At 36.3% G+C, this 26,359-nt stretch overlaps 1 protein-coding gene across 1 annotated transcript; it reads right to left on the reverse strand.

The window, feature by feature from the left end:
• Positions 1-5,007: 5,007 nt before the first annotated feature.
• Positions 5,008-14,353, reverse strand: LOC306854686 (bactericidal permeability-increasing protein-like). Its single transcript, XM_079392892.1, has 16 exons — positions 14,238-14,353; positions 11,292-11,409; positions 10,916-11,030; positions 10,404-10,535; positions 10,147-10,302; positions 9,360-9,423; positions 9,183-9,243; positions 8,974-9,065; positions 8,714-8,890; positions 6,238-6,297; positions 5,999-6,166; positions 5,842-5,909; positions 5,689-5,731; positions 5,543-5,606; positions 5,358-5,434; positions 5,008-5,231 (listed from the first exon to the last, which is right to left on the reverse strand). Exons 2-16 carry the CDS (start codon positions 11,392-11,394, stop codon positions 5,190-5,192), a joined length of 1,422 nt encoding a protein of 473 aa, XP_079249018.1. The 5' UTR covers positions 11,395-11,409; positions 14,238-14,353; the 3' UTR covers positions 5,008-5,189.
• Between the last annotated feature and the right edge of the window lie 12,006 nt (positions 14,354-26,359).

Here is a 26,359-nt window from a genome sequence, read left to right on the forward strand (position 1 = left end):
AACCCCCAACTGCTCCCCGGGCGCCGCAGCATAAATGGCTGCCCACTGCTCCGGGTGTGTGTTCACGGTGTGTGTGTGTTCACTGCTGTGTGTGTGCACATTGGATGGGTTAAATGCAGAGCACGAATTCTGAGTATGGGTCACCATACTTCGCAGTATGTCACTTCACTACACATACATATAGGGGAAGAAAAAACCCTATATGTATGTGTAAGGAAAGTTTTTTTTGCCTTTTTTTTTTTTTTTTTCCCCCAAGCTATTTTTTTTAATGTGTAAATATTTGTATAAACATAAACAATTCAAATTTAATATTTTGCTATGATTTTTTATTTTAATTTTTTTATTTTTTTAATTGAGTTTTGAATAAAATTTTTGCAATTGTTACAATTAGACATGTTGACAATACGTCAATGATAGAAGTTAAGAGGAAAAATGATCTGACCGCATGACAGTGTATGTGAGCATGCTGGGCATTTTATGAAGTAGCATCATGTAGAACATGTCACTAGTTCTTAGCAGCTATACGCACACAGAATGCATTTTTACTATGAAAAACACAAGACTCAGGCAGTGGAATGGGGACAAATATATACCCCAGTCATACTTGAATCCAAGTCTTGGCAATATTTTTGCAGAATATTGTGTATGTACACAATAAAATACATTATCAAATTGTATAATGTAAAAGCATAGTTAAACACACTTGATATAAAGTGAGACCAGAGAGGTATATTTTTAAAGTGAACTGTCAAGACATGATAGTAAATACTATTCACAGCAATACATTCAAAAATGTATATACTGTTTTTATTTAATTGTGGTTTGAGGTCTGGTGGTTTTAGCGTTAGCGTGAAATAATGTCTTCATTTTGACAAAAAGAGTTAATGAGACACAAGAACATGTTCCAAATAACAGTTTCAAAACGAATGGCTAGCAAAGTTGTGAGACATGTTTTCATATATGATGTGAATTAAATAAAAGTGGAGTGGTTTATGTTCCTCTCTGTCCCTGATAAATCCTGTTTCAGGAGTTAGTCTGAGCAGTGATTTCATCACAGGATTCTATGGAGGGACTGAAGACCATCAGCAGACCCTTTCCCTTGTCAAGGAGTGAGTATAACAGAATGCCTCAGGATGTTTTGCCTCATTTTCTCCACCACTTGTAGCGTTGCTTGGCCATAGAAAAATGCTAAATAGATATCCAGTACATAAGTAGATTACATGTGTACAGGTATGTGATTAGCGTGATTAGTTCTTACAGAATTCTTCCTTGATATTTTACAGGAAAGTAAAAGATCTTCTGAGGAACTTTGTGGTCGAAATGATGGAAATGTGAAAGTATTTTTTTTCTAAAACAGATTTGCCTGTTCAGCCAGAGAAACCTCGTATGGTCCCCATTACACCTGGAGATTGTGTTAGTCAAGGTAAACCATGGGCAACAGTTTGTAGTTGTTTTTCACTTTTTCATTGTAAGACCAAGGTGTAGACAGCGGTAGGCCATCTTTTCAGTGGATACCATCTTTTCTGAAAGACATCTAAACTAATATTATTTAATTTGTGATAGTAGTGACAATAAAATTGTATTTGTTGGGCTTAGTAGTCAGTCCAGCTGCTGAATTTTGAACTAACTGTAGCTAATTTACTGAACCTCCATGTAAACTCATTGGTTCCTGATTATGTCCCCAAAAATCAGATGACCTAATACTGAGCCCTGTGGCAGTTCATACATGTGTTTGATAAGATATCTCTTCATTTACACAAAGTGGTCAGGTGGACGAAATACACAAATCAAGTACTTGAGTAAAAGTACAGATACCCTAATAAAATATTACTCCAGTAAAAGTATTAAGTACTCTTTTTCAATTTTACTTGGGTAAAAGTACAAAGGTACTTGATTTAACATATTTAAGTATTAAAAGTAGTGATTGATGAATGTTGATTTATTTTGCAATACTCTATCCTCCTGTTAAAAATACATGTCATACGCTGATTATTACTGATAATTCAAGTGTGCAAACAAGTCAAAATATATCTTACAATATATAGAAATGAGGAAAAACAAAATATGCTTTGCCAAATATAAATATACATTATAAAAACAGAGGTCACATTGGGCAGTGTATTAGCATTTTTTAAGAAAAATGTTATGCAAACATACTATTTTTAGATCATTTGAAAGTGCCCTGACAGCGGGGTAGATGCATTATTTTAATGTTTAGTTTTTAAATAAGGCCTACTCTGTTCAGATGGTAATACACATATGGACATGTCTACGTTCAAACATGTCATACAGTGGGCTTAAAATGGACACTTCATGACCTAAATATGATTTTCATTTACACTAATAAATACAAAAATTCGGCATTAGTAACTTGCATTTCACGCCATCAATTGCACAGGCACTCGCGCTCCGAGGATCTCCCGTTCTTGGCTCAGTTTGAGTTTCAGTAAATTGTTAAATGGAGACTCGCTGAAACCGGATTATTTGAATCAGTGAGTTGTTGACTCGAGAACAGCTGCAATCCACTCAATCCAATTCACGAATAAATCATTCAGTGTGATTTGCGAATGATTTTGCAGGCTTATTGAGAAGAATCAGCTCGTTCAGAAATCGGAACAGCTTTATCACGTCTCGTAGTGTGTGATGATTTCTCCAGTTCAAAATAACGAGGAAGAACATGTTTTTCTGAAATGTAGTGGAGTAAAAAGAACAATAGTATGATTTGGAATGTAGTGAAGTAAAAGTTTCCCAAAATAAAAATACTCAGTAAAGATACTTGAAAAATGTACTTAAGTACAGTAACAAAGTAAAAATACTTAAGTTCTCCACCACTGACAGTGGTAGCCATTTGATAGATATGACATAGTAGTAAAATCTGATAGCATTAGAAGACAGATGTAGCCATGTCAGATGAGAAATGCCATCAGGTTAGATGGCAGATTAGAGACTGGTCCCTAATTAACAGGTTCTTTTAGTTCATTGGGGGAAGTCGTGGCCTAATGGTTAGAGAGTCGGACTCGTAATCGAAAGGTTGCGGGTTCGAGTCTCCGGCCGGCAGGGATTGTAGGTGGGGGGAGTGAATGTCCAGCGCTCTCTCCACCCTCAATACCACGACTGAGGTGCCCTTGAGCAAGGCACCGAACCCCCAATTGCTCCCCGGGCACCGCAGCTCCGGGGAGCTGCCCACTGCTCCGGGTGTGTGTTCACGGTGTGTGTGTGTGTGTGTGTGTGTGTGCATTTGTTCACTACTCACTGCTGTGTGTGTGCACTTGGATGGGTTAAACGCAGAGCACCAATTTCGAGTATGGGTCACCATACTTGACAATACGTCACGACTTTTTTTTTTTCATGCTGTCTTTTGATAACCGCAAGTTTAAAAGTTACAGGGACGGGTCTTAAAGGTGACATATCATGAAAATCTGACTTTTTCCATGTTGAAGTGCTATAATAGGCTCCCCGGTGCATCTACCAACCCAGGAAACATGAAGAAGATTAACCCAGTATTTTTTTTTTGGTAAGCCTCTGCAAGCTCGTGAAAAAACGAGCGCGTCAGACTTAGGGTGACCATACGGGCCATTTTTACAGGACACACCCTTGCCAGGATTTCTATATTGCCTAAAATATTCAGGTTTTGGCTGTTTGCACTGTGCAGATCCTTGTATGACATTATTTCACAAGAGCTATAGAGAGCAGAACAGACGGCTCCAGACGGCAATATAAAAATCCTGGCCAGGACGTGTACCGTATAAATGGCACATATGGCCACCCTAGTCAGATTTCACTCCCCCTGTGATGTATAAAGGGAATTTATTATAATATTACCGTCCCTTAATCTGCAAAAAAAAAAGTTTCCACTCATGGCACCACCATTGTGTTTTTCAAGTGACAGCATTGTACCAGTTCTAATGCCTTGGCGAAAGTTCCAGCAAAGATGCATGATTTCAGCATGATAATCAAAACCAAACAGATGTTTTTTAGCAGAGTATCAGAGGAACAAGCTGTAAAGGCACTATTCTGGAAAAGGGGGTGGGGAGCAGCAGCTCATTTGCATATAAAGAGACATGCTGTTTCCACTCAAAATAGGCATTTTCTAAATGATATAATAAATAATCTGTGGGGTATTCTGAGACACCTGAAACTTACATTACAAATTGTAAAAAGGGGCATAATAGGTCTCCATTAAAGAAAACAAAGAGTTGTTAATGTTGAGACAAGGTTTTAGGAAACATTTTTTCAGTAGCTTGGTTGAATATCAGTAAAAAAATAAATGAATAAATCCACTTGGTAATGTGAGTGAATAACTTGCACTGTAGAGCACCGAAACAGAGCAACTGAAAAATGACGTAACCACTTTTGTTTCAGAATGTCTCTAACTGTTAAATGTTCCAACAGATCACATCAGCGAACTGAGAGGACATGCTTTGATCCACTCCTCCTTGAAAGACAGAAAGGCATCAGAGGCATCTTCTGAGCAAACAAACAATATAATGCTGACCCTAAGATAACCTCATACTGCCGTTCTTATTTCACTATGTGTATGCTGTAAAAGTTTATAGTAAATAAATTAACACAGTTATTGTATTTTAATAGGAAAAAAATATCATATTTGTCTTATAAAAATAAAGTGTTTAAATTACCTTGGTGTATAGGGCACTCATACTAACAACAAACCAAAGTGCAGTATTTATCATATTGTTATATATGTGAGTTTACAGTACTTTCAAAACCTGTTGTTGGGTGTTTACAAGCTGAGAGGGGATTTTTTTTTGTGCCTTTTTCAGTTTATTTTATCGAAAGCAATTTACAGTGCATGCAAGGCATACATTTTTCCAGCTCAGTATGGAAATCAAGCCAAAGGCATTGGGGTTCCCTGCTAAGGGACCCAGGGTTACATACATAATGAGAAGTTCCCTTTCATAGATTTACTTTACGCTACTCAGTAGCAGACGCTATAGGAGCCATTTCAGCACATTGACTACTGTTAAAAACAGAACCAGAAGTCAAATCTTTGTTTAGTCAAAAGTTTATTTATTCAAAACGTATGCAATGCAAATTTAAATTTCAAATAGAAATGTTAAAGTGATTTCTTAAATAAAAAAAAAATCACATTTAAAAACATTGTCTCCTGTAGTAAATCAGCATTTACTTTATGTATATATTTATTTATCCTTCACCAATTCAGATGAGATTTATCCTGTAAATTGAACATCCGTTCCAATCAGTAAGTAGTCCTGTTGGATACAAAAGAAAAAGAAACGTATTACTATATTATATATAATAATAATTATTATTATTATTATTATGACAACATAGTCTCTATATAAAAAAGTATTACATTAATATAGATACAAGCTTACCTTCAGAACCTGGAGTTGACTGCTTACAAGTTGCATCTTTCCAATGGCAGGAAGTGGATAACCTTCCTGTAAACGAGCTGAAAAGAGTACATAATAAAAATGAACTTTTGAAGTTGTTCATTAAAAATGGCAATAAGAAGAAATAATAACAATAACAACAACAAATAAAAATAATAAACTCTTACCATTAACCTTGGGAATGACAGCAACCTTCAAGACTATTGTGAAAATATTGTCAAGAGATGTCACCTGTTGATTCAAATTTAATGTTGAGATTCTGAATTATTTCTTTCAGATCAGTTTTAAACACTTTTCCTAGTTTTTTTCTTACCTGGAATGGTCCCACATAGGTTTTTGCTAAGCTCATATCAATTCTGTTCAAGAGAATTATAGTTTGTACCAATCCTTTAATAAGTTAAGAACATAAACACACATCCAGTTGTATACTGTATGTATAGACTGCATTTATGGCTCCAAAACTCACTTGTTGAGGGTCACATTTCCTGCCAGTTTGAGCTCAGTCACATATATGTGAGAACTGACACTGCCCTCCTGTTGGTTGAAGGGAAAATCCATTATAAAACAATTTATTACCTCATTTAAATTCATTTTTGGTTATTCCTCCTCCTGGTGCGACTCACCAGATTGAGGACAAATAGTGGAGATAGTGTACTGTTGGGCTGAATTGCGTAAGCTGTCACAGTACTGCTGGCCTGAACAGTCATGTTGTTCGGTTCAAATGTAATGAGGGGATCCTTCACTGTCTCAACCAAAAGCTTCATCATCAGACCAGGATACATTTTCTCAATCTGAAATAAATAATCTTGAAGTCAGTGTTTATTTGAATTTAATGACTGAACATGTCTATTTATTTTCATACTTGAGGAATGAATGTCCCAAATGTCTTTGTGTTGAGACGAATTGGAGAACCAGAGGGAATCTGCAAAAAAAAAAAAAGCATTTTAGCTGTACTCAACTATCCTTCTATGAAAAACAAAGTTCTGACCATTCTAGTTCTGTCATCACTGTATGATACATGCTGTATATAATTGATGTCTCCAAAGAGATCCCTGATGATGCCGTGAAAATTCTTAAAAGGTTTGTAAGAAACCAAGGTGGACCATGAGAGAAGGAAGCTTGTCAAGACAAAATTTTTACAGTGTGGTCCCATCTGGGGCATTGCTGCCAGACCATGTGTTGTGATCATCAAGTAAATGGGGGTGGGTGATGACGAAATAATTACAGTTATCATGTAATTCAGTAAATCATGTTTTATGTTCCCTTTACATCATTAATGTGTTAAATAGAGAAATATGCAAGCAAAAACCTAGTCCCCAAATCACGGCTTGCATACAGACAGCTGACACTCAACCCTGCAAGACCATACTGGTGAACCAGCATCACCAGGCCCATTTTGCTAGAGAACAGCATGAATATGCTGGTCCAACAGCTAGACCAGCACTATACTAGCAGAAACCAGCCTTAACCAACACTATACCAGCACAAACCAGCCTGGGCCAGCTTGGAGTCCCTAGATTTTTTCAGCAGGGTAGATTAAAAAGAGCTTGTGCACATTGCAAAACAAAAACATTTAGAGATATGAAAAAAAAAAGTTTGTTCAAGTTGTGTAAACATGTAACCAGTATTTTTGTTTATTAAATAATTTATTAAAATTAATTTTAAAAATTGCCTTGGGTCTTGAACACACTCTAAGAAGCATGATATGTAACACATACACAAGTTTTGTTGTGGTCTTGCTGGGATCATACCAGCACTCAAAAGACAGCAAATGCTGGTCCACCAGCACACCAGCATCTCAAGCTGGTCCCAGCCTGCAAAACATACCATACCAGCGAAGCTGGATTTTTCAGCAGGGTAGTAACCTTGCTGGACAATGTTGCTAGTAGAATCAAAATCCTACCACAATCGGATCTCTTGTGGCTACAAGAGTAATTGTAGAAAGTCCTGCAGGTGTGCAAGATGCACTTCAGTAAGGGGAAACTGACATTTATTCAAACATTAAAATGACATGCTTGTCAAAGGGAAACAGCAGCTTTGGGGTTGCCAAAGTGTTCTATGTCAGTAATCGTGCATGTTCATTTAACTACAAATAGCAAATTAATCGTGTGACTGACAAATAGCCTTTCACACATGTTTTTCATAACTATGCTGAAGACATTAAATCAGCTTTGGGCTGTCACAAATGCTATTTGGTCTAATTCTAAATGATGGTGCTTAAAGTTAAGTAACTCTGTGTAGCTTCTGGCTTCTAGCTAACCTTTGTGCCCTTTTCTAAGCCAGATATTGCAAGATATATATAGCCTATGGTTTTGCTGTTTAACCTTTGTTTTGTTTTTCCCTGCTACCAACAGCTTAAGCTCTATATTCCTGATTGACTGTTACTCTTTTGGAAGCTGTAGGGAGGCATTTTTTTTGACTGTACCCATTTTCTCCTGGTTTGAGGATCAGATAGGGAGAGAGAGTATAATTTTGTTGTTGATTTCCTTTTATTTGACCGGTGTAGAAAGAATTTAACCCCAGAATAGAGATGACTTTGTTTATTTTGGCAATCCTCCCCCTCCTGAAGGTTTTGCTTCCCTTTTAATTTGACTTCTTTCTTTGTTTGGAAGATATTGTATACTTTCTGAGTTGTGAATAAAACCTGTTAAAGGGATCTGGTTGTAGTTGTTGATGTTATGCTGTGGCAGGGGCTCAGCCAAATGCTCAGATTCTTAAACCCTTAATATTGTTACGTTATCTTTAAACCCCTAGACACCTAATAGTCAATAAAAAAATCGCATATCGCAGTGCCCTTAACGCACATGCTTTGGAGCAGTAATGCAAATATGCACCAGACCCATTTAGATGCACAATTTGCTATATCTTCTCCAATTAAATATCTATGCAGACAGTGGCATTGATATGTCATGATACAATGGATTATTCAAATGAAGACAATGATAAAACCCCAAAAATTCAAAGAGGAATAGTCAGACAGAGTTTCTAAGCATTTGCTGTTCTTGCTTAAGTGTGTTAAACCTTGAGTTATTTGTTCATATTCATTCAGTTTATGTTCAGATATTGCTATTTTTATGATATTTTGGTGTTTACAAAATTTAAATCAGGCTTACTATTTGTTTGTTTTTTGTTTTTTTCTTTTCTGTTCTGATTAGTGCTCAGGCATGTATAGACATGACTTATTTTTAATGTTTGTTCTTGAATTTATAACTCCAACTGTAATGTTTGTGTGCCAAAATCATGAAATCACTTCCTGGCAATCTACGAAAAAAAGACAGCTATTGTACATCTATTGAACTTTCAGATTTGAGTGGCACTTCACATTTCATTCATCTCACCATGTCATCAGTGACGTAGAGGCGGAGGGCACCAGCTCTGTTGTACACAAAGCCTGCGGAGTTGATGGTGAAGGCAGATACTCCGATGTACAGCATATCTGTGTCCTGAGACGGCAATGAGAAAGGTGCTGGGGAAAAGGGGGGTTCCTTGTGTTGTCCAGTGTTGTAGAATTCACCCTAAAAATTTTGAAAAACATTTAAATTCAGTTATTTTGTTAAGTGTCTCAAAACATATATATCACAGTAGTGCTTAAGGTTACCTTTAAACCCAAGTCAATGGAAGTATTAGAAATGACAGGAGACCCCACCATGGAGTATTCGATTTCAGCATATTGATCTACTTTGGCTAAAACTGTCAACAACAGAAATGTCAAATTTTTTTGTATGTACTAAACAATTGTATTGAATGATGTTGATTTTCATTCCAAGCCTGAAATGCCAATAATTAATAAATGTATTATCATATCACCATTTAATGTTTTCAGGTGGGGGTTTATGTCAGCAATGGAATCAGCCACCAAAGGGCAGATCTGAAAGCAGAGAGATTGAATGTGAAACTGTATGTCTTACATTGCATCTCAGTATTTGGTTGATAGCACACATTTAGTGGGTAATAAAGAGGGCAGTCACAGCCTAAATTCCTGACCTGTTTCTGCAGAGCATTGCGTAAAGCCTTATTAATGAAGGAACTGAAGAGGTTATACAACCAGCTGTCATGAAACAGGAAATAAAAGGGCAAAGAATTTAATGTTTCTTCTAACGCAGTCGTTAGGTGTAAACTGGGTTTCAGTTGTTTAAATCTTTGGTCAAATAATAACATGGATTACTGACACTTTTAAATTAAAAACTAACGTCATCCAAAGCTAGCCCCTACTGAGTTATAGCTTAACTGCTTGAGGTGGACAAACATTTCTGATACTTATAAGATTATATTAAAAAGCCTCTAAAAGTGCCAACTGAAATTTTCTTCTAAAATTGGAACTTTTCTCTGGCTCACATGTTTATGTTCAATTATTTCAAAATTACTAAACCTACACATGAGCCTGATAAAAAATACTCATTTTAGAAAATTTCAAATGGCACTAAGAGGCTTTTGCATCTGAACTCTTCATTTAAACTCATAAATCCTGCCATTGTCTTGCTATTTTCACTTGCATCGGTTAACAAAAGCCAAGGATTCACTTCCTCAGAGATCTTCCTCTTTTTAAATGCTGCACAATATTTACAGAGAAGAATCTTTGTACAACATAGCTATTTTGTGGAGTGGCTTCTTCTGCATTAAACATTTAATTTGAAAGAGCAACTTTTTTTGAAAGATTTTCAATTTATTTGAATTGTTACATAAGCTGACATAATATAGTGATTTCGCTCTCAACACTGACATTAGCAATGAACTTTGACTTGACAGCTGTGTGTTAGTTGCGCAGTGTTACCTGGCTCCACCATGAAATTTGACGTTGACACTTCCCACAGTTGCTGCACAGTTGGTCATGCTGACTGTTGGGCGGCCAGTGTCATCACTCGTGACTGCAATAGTGGTGCTAATGGTCAGATCACTCACAGCCAGATCAAATGATCCACTGTCTTTTCTGTGTACAAAGAGATCAGATATTATATAGCATAATTTACATTATTCCTGAATCTAATTAATAAATTTAGAGTGAATTAGTAATGGGGACACTCAACTTACATGATTCTGAGGTATTTGACTCTCCAGTTTCCATGCAGATTGATGTAGGCATTGCCAATTGAGAGCATGACTCCAGTGTCAGGAACTAACACCAGTGCTGATTTGGGAAGTCCCAGGTTTACAATCTGCATCCTAACAGGTATATCGGGGAAGTTTACTATATGCTATTATAAGAATATTCCCAACAATCCAATAACTCATCTCCCCTTTTCTTCAATGCCCCTTTGTTTTATTACAAATGAGGCATCATGAATTTTTTGGGAAGTCAATTTTGCAAGGCCAAGTAAATATCTATTTTAACACTTGCTCTAATTTGTTGTATTTGTCAGTGGGGGACAATCCTAAAATCTCAACACTGAAAAAAACACTTAAAATCATGCGGAGAAAACAAATCAAATGGAAATCATGTGTCATATAATTACTCAAATGTCATTTTGAATGAGTCAACTAAGTTTAATTTTTACATACTAGGAACTTATAGAACCATGAATTAAAAGGGACAATGATCTCACCCTGTAAAACTGTATTGGACTTTTCCAATAGGATCCACCTTTTCTGTGCCACTTATATCCGGCAATTTAATAGTTCTGAGTTTCTGCTGGATTGAGGCAATTCCAATCTGTCGACCTGCAATCAAAACAAAGCAACATTTAGAAGCTGTACATCAGAATGACTGCCCTGAGATCTGTTTCGCAAAGCATGTTTAAGTAGCTACCTTATATTATGATTTTTCCCCCCTCATGTTCACACCCATTTTACTGTACAGTACACACTGTCATATGCATACACTGATTACCTAAATTTCATAAAGTTTGTTCAACTTGCATTTTGAGACAGGCCTCTGGCCTATCCACCATTTTGAGTTACAAGAAGTATTGTTTTGCTTACCATATTCAAGCCCCTTCTGAGTTAGTCTGACTTTAACTCCTGCATTGGTGCCTGTAGCCACAGATACCAGGTTCACAAGAACCAGAACACACCAGAGGAACATCACTTTCAATCTAGCCTATGAGAAACACACATCATGGGCATAAGAATAGTTGTTTTCAACTGTCAGAATAGAAGACCCAGGTCTTATCTAATCCAGTTTCTTTCTGTTTTAAACACAGTGACGCCATTAATACAAATGTATTTTCAGCTCCTGAAAATGGTTCTTCAGCGGTCGGGGTGGTTGAGGTGTTATATAGCATCACTGCTATACAAAACCCCCCCGTAAAGCCCATGTATAGTTCTTTGTTTCTTTAACTCTCTCTTGATGTCTTAGTTTAGCTGGGGAAAGGATAAAAAACAACAACATTACAATACAGTGTATTTCTTGAAGATAACGTGGCTTTCAACCTTTTTGCCCCCAAGACCCCCCTATAAGGAAATATTCCAGGGCCCCACTTTTTGGGGCCTCAGACATTTTGACCTCAGAAAAGCATAAAAGTGATTCAAAACAGCTTTTGCCATTCAATAACTCCCATTCATAACAAATATGTGAGAGTGCAGTAACATCTAAAATCTAATCCATTTGACAAAGGTACTGTATAGAACATTTAAAGATATGTGCTATATGGCACTTAAAGTGGTTCCCCTATATGATTACAAGCCAATGAACTGCTTATGGTGCTATTTAGCACCATTTTTGTTTAGAGTGTATGACAACCAATCTACCATATGACTTTGTTTGTTGGTCTGACCCAGTTGAATTGATTTTCCCAAGTTAAAATAAACATCCTCTTTTGTTCAACACAGCCAACACAGCTTCCCAAAACTTGTCTTAACAGGTTCTCTAATCTCTTGGTTCTCTAATGCACAATGTTTGGCATGGTGACTGAAATAAAGTCAAAAGTTAGAACACACTTGATTAAAATGTTTCTCTCAAGGCTTATGCTTGAAATGAGCTGTGTCCAAACATTTGAATGGTTGTGTACATGCATAATCTTTATTAACCTATTGATAGTTTTCATGTGACGTCACACCCTTATAGGAACACCCACCTGAGCCAAATGGGAGCTGGAGGTCATTTGTGAGCAGCACTTGGCTATTTTTATGCAGATTGCATCAAGTAATAATGTAGTAAAACGCAGATGTTAAAGGGGGAGATTCAGTGGACACCTTATTGATGATGTATATTTTGTACAGGCAAGAGGATGAGGCCATAAACGCAATGTGCAAAGTTTCACATTGAATGGCTTCCCATAGAAAACCATTAGAAGGACTGTTAAGTGGACTGCGTTCATGTTCCCGGCTTCATCTGCTTGCCTGTGTAAACTATGCATCATTAATGTGGTGATTACTGAATTTGATCTTTTAATATTACTGTTTTAAATATATTAAGGCACTTTTAAGTGTTTTTACAATGCTTTGTCACACTCTTTATGATTTAAATATTGCCACAGGTGCTTAATATGGATTGCAAATGGCCAAAACTTGCATTTTGTTCAGAAATACCTTTGTTTTATTCTTTTGAGAGGTGATCTAAATATTTGCGGTTGTGAAACAGATGAAAAATTTACACGCTTGTGCAGCAGCTCTATGGACGTTTTACCCTTCAAGTCGTCGAGCCGGTCACGTGACTGAAAACTATCAATAAGTGTTACACCCCTGTGGTTGTTCTGTTTTTTCTCTATTGTCTTGGGCCTGTCTGTGTCTGTAGTCTGTGTAGGAAACGTCATCTGCTTGGCTCCTGCAGGCTGATTGTTGCTGTCTCCTGATTGGTGTACAGCACTTTAAAAATCACAACATTTCTTCCTCAGCAGCTGTCTTGTGTTCTGAGCAGTTTATTTTGTATGGTACTGAGTTTTTGTGTAAGAGTTTGTATTAAGAGAGATCTTCGACTGAGTATTGTTTGTTTTGTTAAAAGAGGTGTATCAAAAGTGGTGTATTTTATTTTATTTTTGTAAAGTAGAGGTTTAAAAACTAAGAACATTTTGTTTGTTATTTTGGCCTTGTCAGCTCCCAAATTAAATAAAGTAATTACTCCCAATGAAATACTCCCAATAAACTTGTTGTTGCAAATCTTTTTCATGTCCTTTCATGTTGCGCTTCTTCCCTAGACGGGGTGTAACAGTTTCTACATGCTTAACATGCTAGTTGTGAATCTGAAATATAAAAGCTATATCATACAGCCTAAGTTAGCTTTTCTGAACCTAGTTACATTAAGCTCCCTTATTCTTACAGTGCATAAGATATTAAGTGACCGCATAATAGCCTATTATTTGACAACTACTGGATCTCTGCTTTTGCTAGAGAATAAGGAAATAGCTGAGACAAGCAATGCCCTGATTTGTTATGTTGCCCTGAAAGAGACCTTTGTCTTGCAGTCAGATGAAGCCACATGACTGTGAACAAGTTCATATTATGCTTACATTGAATTAAGGCAAGCTAGAATTAAAAGAATGCAGATAAGACACTTTACAAGAATATGTCATGTGACTTTGGTTTAGTTCCTGATCTAGAAAAAAAGTATAAAGTATACAATAAAGCTTATCTTTTGCAAAGTTTGGATATTTACATGCATACTTTGTATATCAAAATTAACCATATGTAACACAATACACAATATATACACAAAATGAGTATTGGCTAACATAGATGCCCACCCTGTTACAAACCGAGGACAATGGATATCAACAAATATGAACCATGTTACTTCTCTAATGCAGTCATGAACACAAGCAAAGCAATTTTGAATATAAATGACACAATCTGTAGAAAACATATTCACTATCAGTACAGATCAGATCTGGTCAGATCAGAAAAAAGAATACTACATTTCACACAAAGAAATTAATTACTGAAATGATGTAGGCTGGCATTGTTCTATGTGTGTGTGTGTGTGCACTGTACCTTAAACTGTTGTGAAGTGCTATATGCTTGGTCTCTTCCTGTCTGGATGCATGAACAGTCTGCTTGCTAGCTGGCAGCAACACTGAGTGAAACTGGAAGAGTGACATTCAACTCTAATTCAAAAGCAACAGGAAGAGGCTCTTCTCAAATTCACTTAAATAGTGACATGCTCTAGTGTCCATACACAACCTGAAGAGACAAACCATTCATCAATTAACATTGTTATTTAGAAATTGTGGTTTGTGAACTTTGCATTTTTTTCCCCCCAATAAATATTCAGTTATAACCACAATGGTATGATTAAATGGAAATTGTAAGTAAAATGCTTTACGTTAGAATGTTGTTGTCCATATTGTACAGCGCAGGTGATTTGTTGTTGATGTCCAAAGCTGTGTGTGGCACTTGTTCCTAATCCTCCTAACACAATGTTTCTATATTGTATGGCACATTACTTTTCTGATCACTTCTTCCCATTTAGTTAGGGTGTTTTCAAGCTGAAGAGTTTTGATTTTGGTAATTACACAAGTCTTTAAATATGGTTAGAGGAATTTAGTTTCATATAGTTTTTTTGTTGGTCACCACACATGCTCATTGAACTTGTGTTGTTGTTAATTATGGAATGTAAATGCTGGTGCATACACATTATATATATATTTATACATACATAGTCATTTAGCAGATGCTTTTATCCAAAGCGACTTACCAATGAGGGCAATGGACGCAAACAAAATCAACAAAAGAGCAATGATATGCAAGTGCTATGTCAACTCTCAGTTAGCCTAACGCAGTACATGTAGCAAGGTTTTTTTTTATTATATAAAAATTAAAAAGAAAACAGAAAGAATAGAAAAAGAATAGCACAAGCTTGTTAGAAGCCTTTTTCCCCAGTTGCTTCACTAAATGAATCTTAGAATATTTCCCTTTACACTAAAAATCTGGTGGCAATATTTAAAATCCTTCAACTTACGCATACCTATATGCGTGTACATATATATACGTCAAGATGAAATTGAAGTGCAGACTTTAAGCTTTTTTTCAAGGGTTTGAACAAAAATATAACAAAATTCTTAGGAATTACAACCATTTTTATTGCTAGATGAGTTGGGAGTGAGAATGTGCTGGATTTCAACCCAATTGAGCATGCATTTCACTTGCTGAAGATAAAACTAAAGGCAGAAAGACCCACAAACAGCTACAGTAAAGGCTTAGCAAAGCATCACAAAGGAGGAAACCCAGTCTCAGGAGATGTCCATGAATTCCAGACTTAAGGCAGTCATTGCCTGCAAAGGATTCACAGCAAAATATAAAAAATGAACATTTTATTTATGATTATATTTGATTCCATTATTACATTTGAGCCCCTGAAAATGGGGTGAATGTGTATAAAAATCAATCCGAAATCAGGAGATTGACTTGGCCATTGCAGAATATTTCACTTTTTTACCTTCAAAAACTACTGGGTTGCTTTTGCTGTATGTTTTGGGTCATTGTCCATTTGTACTATGAAGCGCCGCCCAATCAGCTTTGTTGCATTTGGCTGAATCTGGGCAGACAGTATATCTCTATACACTTCAGAATTCATCCGGCTGCTTCTGTCTTCTGTCACGTCATCACTAAAAACCAGTAACCCAGTGCCACTGAAAGCTATGCATGCTCATGCCATCACACTGCTCCACCATGCTTCACAGATGATGTTGTATGCTTTGGATCATGAGCTGTTCCAAGCCTTGTACATACTTTTTTCTTCCCATCATTCTGGTACAGGTTGATCTTAATTTCAGCCGTCCAAAGAATGCTTTTCCAGAAGTGGTCTGGCTTTTTTAGATTTTTTTTTTTTTTGGCAAAGTCTAATCTGGCCTTGTTTGCACCTTGCGGTGAACCCTCTGTATTTGCTCTTGTGAAGTCTTCTCTCGATTGTAGATGTTGACAGTGACATGCCTACCTCCTGGAGAGTGTTGTTCACTTGGCTGGATGTTGCGAAAGGGTTTTTCTTTACCATGTAGAGGATTCTCCGATCATCCACCACTGTTGTCCTCCATGGACGTCCAGGCCTTTTTATGTTGCTGAGCTCAAAGAAGAGAATTTGTGTGTGTGTGTGTGTGTGTACCTGGTATTCCCTACGTTATGGGGACCAAATGTCCCCTCAAGTATAGAAATACCAATAATTTTTGATGTTGTGGGGACATTTTTTGGTCCCCATGAGGAAACAATCTTATAAATCATACAGAAAGTTTTTTGAAAATCTAAAAATGCAGAAGGTTTTGTGTGAGGGACAGGTTTAGGGTAAGGGGATAGGAAATACAGTTTGTACAGTATAAAAACCATTATGAGGGTGTGTGTGTTTGTGTATTTCAGTGCGTTGGTGAAATCATTGTGCTTGTGGAATGTTGTGGAATCGTTAAATGCATGTAGAAGAGGTGAGTCTTCAGCTGCTTCTTGGCTCATTCCTCCAGAGAAGAGCAGAGAGGGGACAGTAACTTTGTGTCCTGTTGTGAAGGAACAACAAGGCACCATCTGTTCAGTGATCGTAACTGGCATGAGGGAGTATACAAATACATTTGTAGGGGTGAACTAAGGTAGGGAGGTGCCGTTCTATCAGAAAGACTCAGAGAGAAGGTAAACACTTACATGGTATTTATTCTGTAAAGTGATGAGAGATAGTGATGAGTTACAATAATTCATGTATAGTTGTATAGAAAAGTTCTTTGGCAGAGGCCCGTCATTAGTCCAAATCCTGGGGATGCAGATTTGGCTGATCCTGCCTGAAGATGAGGGCAGGGGTGGAGCCTATGCCCTATGGACGGACAGGGCCAACCTGGTGGTGGTGGGAAGGATGGAGGGGAACGTCAGCGTACTGATGGTAATGAAACAGCAAAAATGAAATAATTAAAGTAGTTTTATACTCCAGGTATCAAGCAGTGATTGGCTAGACCTATTAGTATGAACGAATGACATAGCTTTGGAGTCTTCCTGACAGAATGTGCACTGAAGGCTTTCATTTCCAGTGCATTCCTGAAAGCCAGTGTCAAAACCTTAAATTTTATTGTGACCGCAATTGGGAGCCAGTGGAGTGAAATCACAAGGGGTGTGATGTGGGTCTTTTTTGGCTGACTGAAGACCAAATGTTCAGCCTTCTGTTCTGGATCTTCTGCAAAGGCTTGGTTGCACTGGCTGGGAAGCCAACCAGTAGGGCATTGCAGTAGTCCTGCAGTACCTCTGAGATCCACAGAATTGTGGGACCAATGGACCTGAGACATCAGGGACCACTGGGACCCCAAGACTGGAACCACTAGGAGAGCAAAGGAATGAAGAAGGAGTATTTATGTCTAGCGCTAATGTTTGGAACTGTATACCATTATATTTGACATTTGATAGTTTACAAGTTTTGAATAACGAATGACAGATTTTGGGAGAGACTGAACGTTGCTTTACATAATGGACATTACAAAATTTTTGTTGAGTCATGGCGCCATCTTGTGGTGGATTGACTTGAACAAACGGAGCTAGGAGTTAGGACATTTTGAAAAACCCCGGTGTAATTAAAAAAATAAATAAAATTTAAATTTAAAAAAATAATATATATTTTTTTATATAAAAGAGATTAAAACAAGACAATAAAGAGTTCTATGTTTTTCACGGCCCATTCTCATTTTGGGCTCCTTTCTTTTGCAAGTCTCAGTTGTGACTATTTATATTTCTCCCAAAAAAGACACTGTTGATACTTTGTTTTGTCACAATGACATTGTTGAGTCATTGTTCACATCATCTCACATTTCCAAACAAGATAGTTTTCCATCTTATGTTTATGTGATTGATGCCTTATGTTTGAATGTTCGCATCATCTTCTTACATTACTGCTTTTAATGTTTTATTATTTTTTAGCTCACAAGAGGAAATAGTTTTCCCTCATATATTTGAGTTATTGGTGCCTTATCCTTACATGATTGTGTCATCTCCCCAAATTTCTGCTTTCTGTTCCTGTGCATTTTTTATACAAGGGTTTTTGCATTTTATTTGGCTCACATCAGAGTAGGATTTTTCATCTTCAGTGTTTCCATCTCTATCGCATTTCTGCTTTTTAGCACCCAGTTCCTGTGCATTTTTTATATCTATAATTTTTTATATCTGATATATATATATATATATATATATATATATATATATATTATATACTGTATATTTATATACAGTGCTGCTTGAAAGTTTGTGAACCCTTTAGAATTTTCTATATTTCTGCATAAATATGACCCAAAACATCATCAGATTTTCATATAAGTCCTGAAAGTAGACAAAGACAACCAAATCTAACAAGTGAGAGAAAAATATTTTATTTGTCATTTATTTATTGAGAAAAACGATCCAGTGTTACATATCTGTGTGTTGCAAAAGTATGTGAATCTCTTGGATTAGCAGTTAATTTAAAGGTGAAATTAGAGTCCATCTGTGCAGAGGTGTTTTCAGTCAGTGCAGTGACTATCAAATGTCAGTACGTGACCTGTTTTATTCAAAGAACAGGGATCTATCAAAGTCTGATCATGACCTCGGAAAAACCTTCCAGAGAATTGGTCGACCAACAAAGATCACTCCAAAGCAGAACGTGTAACAGTCTGCGAGGTTACAAAAGATCCCAGAGTAACTTCTAAGCAACTAAAGGCCTTTCTCACATTGACTAATGTTAATGTTCATGAGCCCACCATCAGGAGAACACTGAGCAACCATGGTGTGCATGGCAGAGTTACAAGAAGAAAGCCACTGTCTCCCAAAAAGAAAATTGCTTGCTAAAGATAATGTGGACAAGCCAGAGGACCATTGGAGAAAGGTTTAATGGATGGATGAAAGCAAAAATAGAACTTATTGGTTTAAATGGGAAGCTATTATGTTTGGAGAAAACAACACACTGCATTCCAGCTTAAGAATCTTATCTCATCTGTGAAACATGGTGGTGGTAGTATCATGACTTGGGCCTGTTTTGCTGCATCTTGGCCAGGACCGCCTGCCATCATTGATGGAACAATGAATTCTGAATTATACCAGCAAATACTAAAGTAAAACATCAGGACATCTGTTTAAGAATAGAGTTTCAAGAGTGGGTCATACAGCAAGACAACAACCATAAACACACAAGTCATTCTACCAAAGAATGTTTAAAGAAGAACAAAGTTAATGTTTTGGAATGGCTGAGTCAAAGTCCAGACCTTAATCCAATTAAATCTTGTGGAAGGACCTAAGCAATCAATTCATAGGAGGAAACCCACCAACATCACAGAGTTTAAGTGGTTCTGCACTAAGGAATGATCTAAAACTCCTACATGTTATTGTACAGGACCGATCAGCATTTACAAGAAACTGTACCTTCAGTTACTGCAGCAAAAGAGGGTTACACCAGATACTGAAAGCAAAGATTCACATACTTTTGCAATGCACACTGCATAATTTTTCTCAATAAATAAATGACAAAGAAAATATTTTTCTCTCACTTGTTAGATTCGGTTCTCTTTGTCTACTTTCAGGATTATATTTTTATGCAGAAATATAGAAAATGTAATAATAATAATAATATGTGGTAACACTTTATTTTAGGGTCTCTTAACTAGTTGCTTATTAGCCATTTCTTAGTACTAATTAAGCACATATTATTCCCTTATTCTACATGGTCTTATTCTACATCCCTAATCTTACCCAATACCTAAACTTAACAACTACCTTACTAACTATTCATAAGCAGCAAATTAGGAATTTATTGAGGGAAAAGTCATAGCTAATAGTGAATAAGTGTTCCCTATTCTAAAGTGTTACCATATACAGTATATATATATCTCACATTGGAATAAGATTGTTCTGCCTCTTATGTTTCAGTCATCAGTGCCATGTTGCATGTTGCAGCCTTATTTGCATTATATTTGAGTGTTTTCATCTCCTCAAATTCAAGGAACTTCCTGTAGGTTTCCTTATTTTGGATTTGTGTGTGTGTGTGTGTGTGTGTGTTTTGACACAAATGAGTGAGACTGCCTCTTATGTTTTCTTGTTTGGGTTATTTCAGATTACCTTAATTATTTTTTTTCTTTTGTATTTTTTGTGTCATTTTTGGCTCACATAAGAGACAGAAAACTCTCCATCTAACATCTGAGTCATCTATACTTACAAGTTTGTGTTACTGTATCTCTTGACATTTCTGCTCTTCATGGACAGTCTTTTCATCTCCATCAGCTCATGTTAGATCGAGATAATTCAGCCCTTACTGTATAGTTGGAGAAAAATGAAAGAATATTTATTATACGAATAAATACTTTTAAAAATAAAACACTGAATTTTTTTTATTATGTTGGATCAAAGTAAACCATTTGCTTCAACTTGTTACAAGTAATTGGTTTACTTTTTCTCAACAGAAAAAAAAAATAGTTTGCCTGCGGTTATGGATTACAGGTAATAATGTTTTAAATAATATTCTTATATATAAAAATAATACTTCTTGTGCAGACCGATTGCTTGTTAAGACCTCATTATGTCATCAAGAGTCACGGGCACTAATTTTCTGTTGCCTGCATTAGGTTTTTTTGACTCAGAAAGGGACAGTACAATTAACATAAATGTGAATGTGGTTTCATTTCAGCTGAAAATCTTTTTTACTTTTCTACAAAGATAAAAGGTCACACATATCTTGGATGGCCTGAGGGTGAGCAAATTAAGAGCAAATTTTCATTTTTATTAGAACTAAAACTTTTAAGTCTTAAAAATATCTAAATGGTACTGCATTACATAAAACAAGTGTCAGCAAAAAACAAAAGATCTTATTATATTTTATTTATATTCATATTATAAGTCAAGTCAATATTATTTGTATAGCACTTTTAACAATGCAAATTGTGTCAAAGCAGCTTTACATCAGCTTGATATAAAGCTGTGTGGCTTTATGTCAGCTTTACAGTAGACGGGGAAATAGTTTGTTGAAATAGTGTCATTCTCCTCTGGCCAGACAAAATCAGCAGTTTAAATCTAGGCTAAAGCAGAATCAGATTGTGCAAAGGACTCATCTGATTCCTATGTGGTCTTGTCCTGATGACCGTCTTGGAGACAGGGTCTTCATTGGGGATCAGTCTCATCTAGGTGTCCTGGCTATAGAGGTCATCTCTAGGTGCTGATCCACCATCTGATCTGGATACAGTCTGGATCTGGGTGCTACGGTGACCTCGGAATAAAAAAGAAACAGACTAATATTAGCGTAGATGCCATTCTTCTAACAATGTAACAAGTACATCAGGTGTTTTGGGAAGTGTTCCCAGTTCTGGTTGACCTAATTAATGCAGCCTAACAATCCTTTAACGGATTTGAATTATAGAAATGCGATAGTGAATTATGTGTAAGGCAGGTTAAAGAGATGGGTCTTTAATCTAGATTTAAACTGACAGAGTGTGTTTGCTTCCCGAACAGTATTAGGTAGATTGTTCCAGAGTTTGGGTGCTAAATAGGAAAACGATCTCCTGCCTGCAGTTGATTTTGATATTCTAGACTAGGTATTATCAAATGGCCAGAGTTTTGAGATCGCAGCGGACGTGAAGGACTATAATACGATAAGAGCTTACTCAAATACTGAGGTGCCAAACCATTCAAGGCTTTATATGTAATTAGCAAGATCTTAAAATGTATACAATGTTTAATAGGGAGCCAGTGCAGTGTGAACTAATGTGGTCATACTTCCTGGTTCTAGTAAGAACTCTAGCTGCTGCATTTTGAACCAGCTGGAGTTTGTTTATTAAACGTGCAGAGCAACCAACCAATAAAGCATTACAATAATCTAGCCTCGAGGTCATGAATGCATGAATTAATGTTTCTGCATTTGACATTGAGAGCATAGGTCGTAATTTAGATATATTTTTAAGATGGAAAAATGCAGTTTTACAAATGGTAGAAACATGTTTTTCGAAGGAAAGTTTGCTATCAAAAAGCATGCCTAGGTTCCTAACTGATGATGAAGAATTTACAGAGCAGCCATCAAGTATTAGACAGTGATCTAGGTTATTACATGCAAAAGTTTTTGGTCCAATAATTAACACCTCTGTTTTTTCAGAATTTAGCAGTAAGAAATTGCTAGTCATCCAGTTTTTGATATCAACTATACATTCTGTTAGTTTTGCAAATTGGTAAGTTTCATCAGATCGCGAAGAAATATAGGGCTGGGTATCATCAGCATAACAGTGAAAGCTAACACCATGTTTCCTAATGATATCTCCCAAGGGTAACATGAAAGCGTGAAAAGTTAGGGACCAAGTACTGAGCCTTGAGGTACTCCATACTGCACTTGTGATTGATATGATACCTCTTAATTTACTGCCACAAATTGATGGCGGTCACATAAGTACAATTTGAACCATGCCAGTGCACTTCCTCTAATGCCAACATAATTTTCTAGTCTATTTAAAAGAATGTTGTGGTCGATAGTGTCAAACGCAGCGCTAAGATCCAGTAGCACTAATAGAGAGATACAACCACAATCAGATGATAAAAGCAGGTCGTTTGTAACTCTAATGAGAGCAGTCTCAGTACTATGATTGGTCTAATACCTGACTGGAAATCCTCACATATATGATTTTTCTCTAAGAAGGAACATAGTTGTGATGATACTACCTTTTCTAATATCTTTGACAGAAAAGGGAGAGTCGAGATCGGTCTGTAATTAATTAATTATTTGCGGTCAAGTTGTGTTTTTTAATGAGAGGCTTAATAACAGCCAGTTTGAAGGTTTTTGGGACATATCCTAATGTCAATGATGAGTTAATAATATTCAGAAGAGGATCTATTACTTCTGGAAGCACCTCTTTTAGGAGCTTAGATGGAACAGGGTCAAAAATACAGATTGTTGGTTTAGATGATTTAACAAGTTTATACAATTCTTCATTTCCAATAGATGAGAATGAGTGGAATTGTTCCTCAGGGGATCTATAGTGCACTATCTGATGCGATACTGTGGCTGACAGCTGCATGGTTACAATTTTATCTCTAATAGTTTCGATCTTGGAAGTAAAGTAGTTCATAAAGTCATTACTACTGTGCTGCTGGGTAATGTCTGCACCTGCTGATGTTATATTTTTTGTTAATTTAGCCACTGTATTAAATAAATACTTGGGGTTGTGTTTGTTTTCTTCTAAATAGACGCAAAATAAGCAGATCTAGCAGTTTTTAATGCTTTTCTGTAGGATAGGGTACTTTCCCACCAAGCAATACGAAATACCTCTAATTTTGTTTTTCTCCAAATTTTTATTTTTTCTCCTGCGCTTCATTTTCCAGGCTGCTCTCTTTAGGGCCCGAGTGTGCCCATTATACCACAGTGTTGGACTCTTTTCCTTAATCTTCCTTAAGCGTAAAGGAGCAACCGTATCTAAAGTGCTAGAAAAGTGAGAGTCAATAGTTTCTGTTACATTATCAAGTTGTTCTGAACTATTGGATATGCTGAGGAATTGAGATAAGTCAGGAAGATTATTTATAAAGTAGTCTTTTGTGGTAGAAGTTGAACTCCTAGAACAAGGAGTTGGCTTTACAGCTTTAGCTATATGGAATATACAAGGAACTATTGCTCTGCTGCAATATTTCAATGCCACTGACATCAATTCCATATGACAGTATTAAATCTAGAGTAAGATTTCGACAATGAGTAGGTCCTGAAATGTGTTGTTTAACACCAATGGAGTTTAGAATGTCTATAAATGCTGATCCCAACGAATCTCTTTCATTATCAACATGGATATTAAAATCACCAGCAATTAAGACTTTGTCTGCAGCCAGCACTACCTCAGATAGAAAATCAGTTAATTCTTTAATAAAGTCTGTATGGTGCCCTGGTGGCCTGTATACGTTAGCCAGTACAAACATCGCAGGGGATTTATCATTAACACTTGTTTCTTTGGATAACGTTATATGAAGCACCATTACTTCAAACGAATTATACTTGAAACCCGACCTCTGAGAAATACTGAAAATATTGCTATAAATTGTGGCAACACCTCCCCCTTTAACTTTTATTACTTATTCTACTTTTCATGATCAAGTTTTGATCATAATTGGTAAACACATGGGAATTTGATTGTACGTGGGCTACCTCCATACAATATGTGAATAGTGAAGAGTAAAAACATGAGAATGCAAGCATATGCATAAAGAATCTTTGCTTCGAATGAGAGTTCTAGTTTAGCAAACTCTGACTTGTGAAAGCATTTGAAAGTCATCAAAGACTAGTTATATATATATATAATTTTTTTCTCAAAGTTGTATATTGATTTATTAAATTATTATATCTATTAAAAACAACATAATTATTTATATTATTAGAAATTTTATAATGACATTTTTGATTTATGCCATTTGCAACGCTTCACTAGCAGTAAGATGTCTCTGCTGAGCTCTATTAGTATGATTTTCATTTCCATGGTAACAGCAAATTCTCTGTTGGGTGCATCTCTCTTAGGATGATGGTAAGTGTAGTTCTCAATCAGTAATTGAAGTTCCAATCATACTGACTTATGGCTTCTACAAACACATACGCTATCACCTAAGAGTTCATTGTTGGTCTTTTTCAAAAGATTTATATATTATTGTTTTTGCTCAAAATCAATTTAAAAATAATTAATTTGAAAAATAATTAAAGATTTTTTAATGTATGATTTTAAATGTGTTTGTTATTTATATTATTCAAAATTAGAAGTCCTGTGAGAATTAGGATTTCATATTATGTTGCCCATATTCATTGCAGTGTCAGAACGGTTAGTGGTGGTTAAAGGCTTGAATTAATAATTTGAACAGTTGTTACTGTTTTATTGTTTAAAACCTGACAAACTTCTGAAATGTTTTTAAAGGAGGAAAATGTGCTTGTGAAATCTTTCTTTAAAATATGTTCCATTTATTTTGATACTTTATCTAATGCAGTGACATTCAGACATTTCTCAGTTTGACTTAAATTAATACATACCACATACACACACACACAAATAACTAATCATGTTGAAAAAAGATGACTGTAAAACAAGGTAAGATATTTTTTTGTGTGTGTATTTGGAAGATGCTAGCCAGTTGGGAAAGGGCAAGGCCAGAGTTCAGGATGCACAGGTCAGCATCCTGTGCAGCTGTGACCAAGCAAACTACTGCTGGGTCATGCACGAGAGGTGACTCGTGACAGGGTGTGCCTCCTCATGCAAACAATCCTCGGAGAACACACACCCATAACCCTCATATGACCTTAAGGCAGTTTATCATGAGTGCAAATACACAGCTTATGAAATTAAGATCCTCTCTAACAAAGAAAGAGAGACAAATAGATATAGTAGATGCTCTGTTCCAAAACCTATTTGATTTTAAGACATCATAAGCTCCGTCCGAACACAAAGGTTGTTCCAAAAGAAGTAAAAATGATTAACAGTCACTCAGCCCCTTCCAAATATTAACTAGATGTTTTACAGAAAGATGATTCTTAGACAGTGAACATGCTAACAAGTACTCACCAAAAAAATGGATTATTAAAAAATTATAATAATGAACCAAAACACATCCTCCACACTGACACAGCTGATGTGTTTTTAAAGCCCTCTGGTGGAGGGAAAATTGATTGCCTGTCCAGGTCTTGTTTGGGCATTTTGCACTGACAGCTGTCATGAACTGAACTAATAAGTGCATTTAATCAGAATTTGTCCAGCTTCAGCATTTCCTTTTATGGACTGCACAGCATTCGCTGGTCTGTGCCAGACTTTCTCTTTGGGCTAGTGACAGAATGCTCTCCATTTACCCTCTTTTCGAAGCAATTTTTCTGTATCATAAAAAATGATTGATATTTATATTTGAAAGGTGAAATTTTGGGGAACAGGTGCTCAAGCGAAAAAAGGCACCCCTCCCATAAATTATAAAATAAGGTTACATATCGTTGAACATCTTTTAATGTTCATGTTAGCTAACTGTGCTAAGAAGCGCATTTGGTTTCAACTGATAGTGCCCATAAAATTATTGACAGAAATTACTAAAAAAAGAAAAAGGTCGACCCCCACGTAAGTCATTCAGTAATTAAACTTATTTCCCCAGGGTTGTACACATTGAACACCTCTCATACTGTCTATACCCCTCCTAGTGACGTTTAACCGTGCTCT

This window comes from Barbus barbus (assembly GCF_936440315.1).
Source record: "Barbus barbus genome assembly, chromosome: 35".
Lineage (NCBI taxonomy): Eukaryota > Metazoa > Chordata > Actinopteri > Cypriniformes > Cyprinidae > Barbus > Barbus barbus.

Coding starts and splice junctions, on each gene's coding strand:
- LOC306854686 (XM_079392892.1), bottom strand. CDS start 11,394: ATGTTCCTCTGGTGTGTTCTGGTTCTTGTGAACCTGGTATCTGTGGCT. Junction 10,536..10,915: donor GTCCAATACAGTTTTACAGG/GTGAGATCATTG, acceptor TATACCTGTTAG/GATGCAGATTGTAAACCTGG. Junction 6,298..8,713: donor TCTACGTCACTGATGACATG/GTGAGATGAATG, acceptor TTTTTTTTGCAG/ATTCCCTCTGGTTCTCCAAT.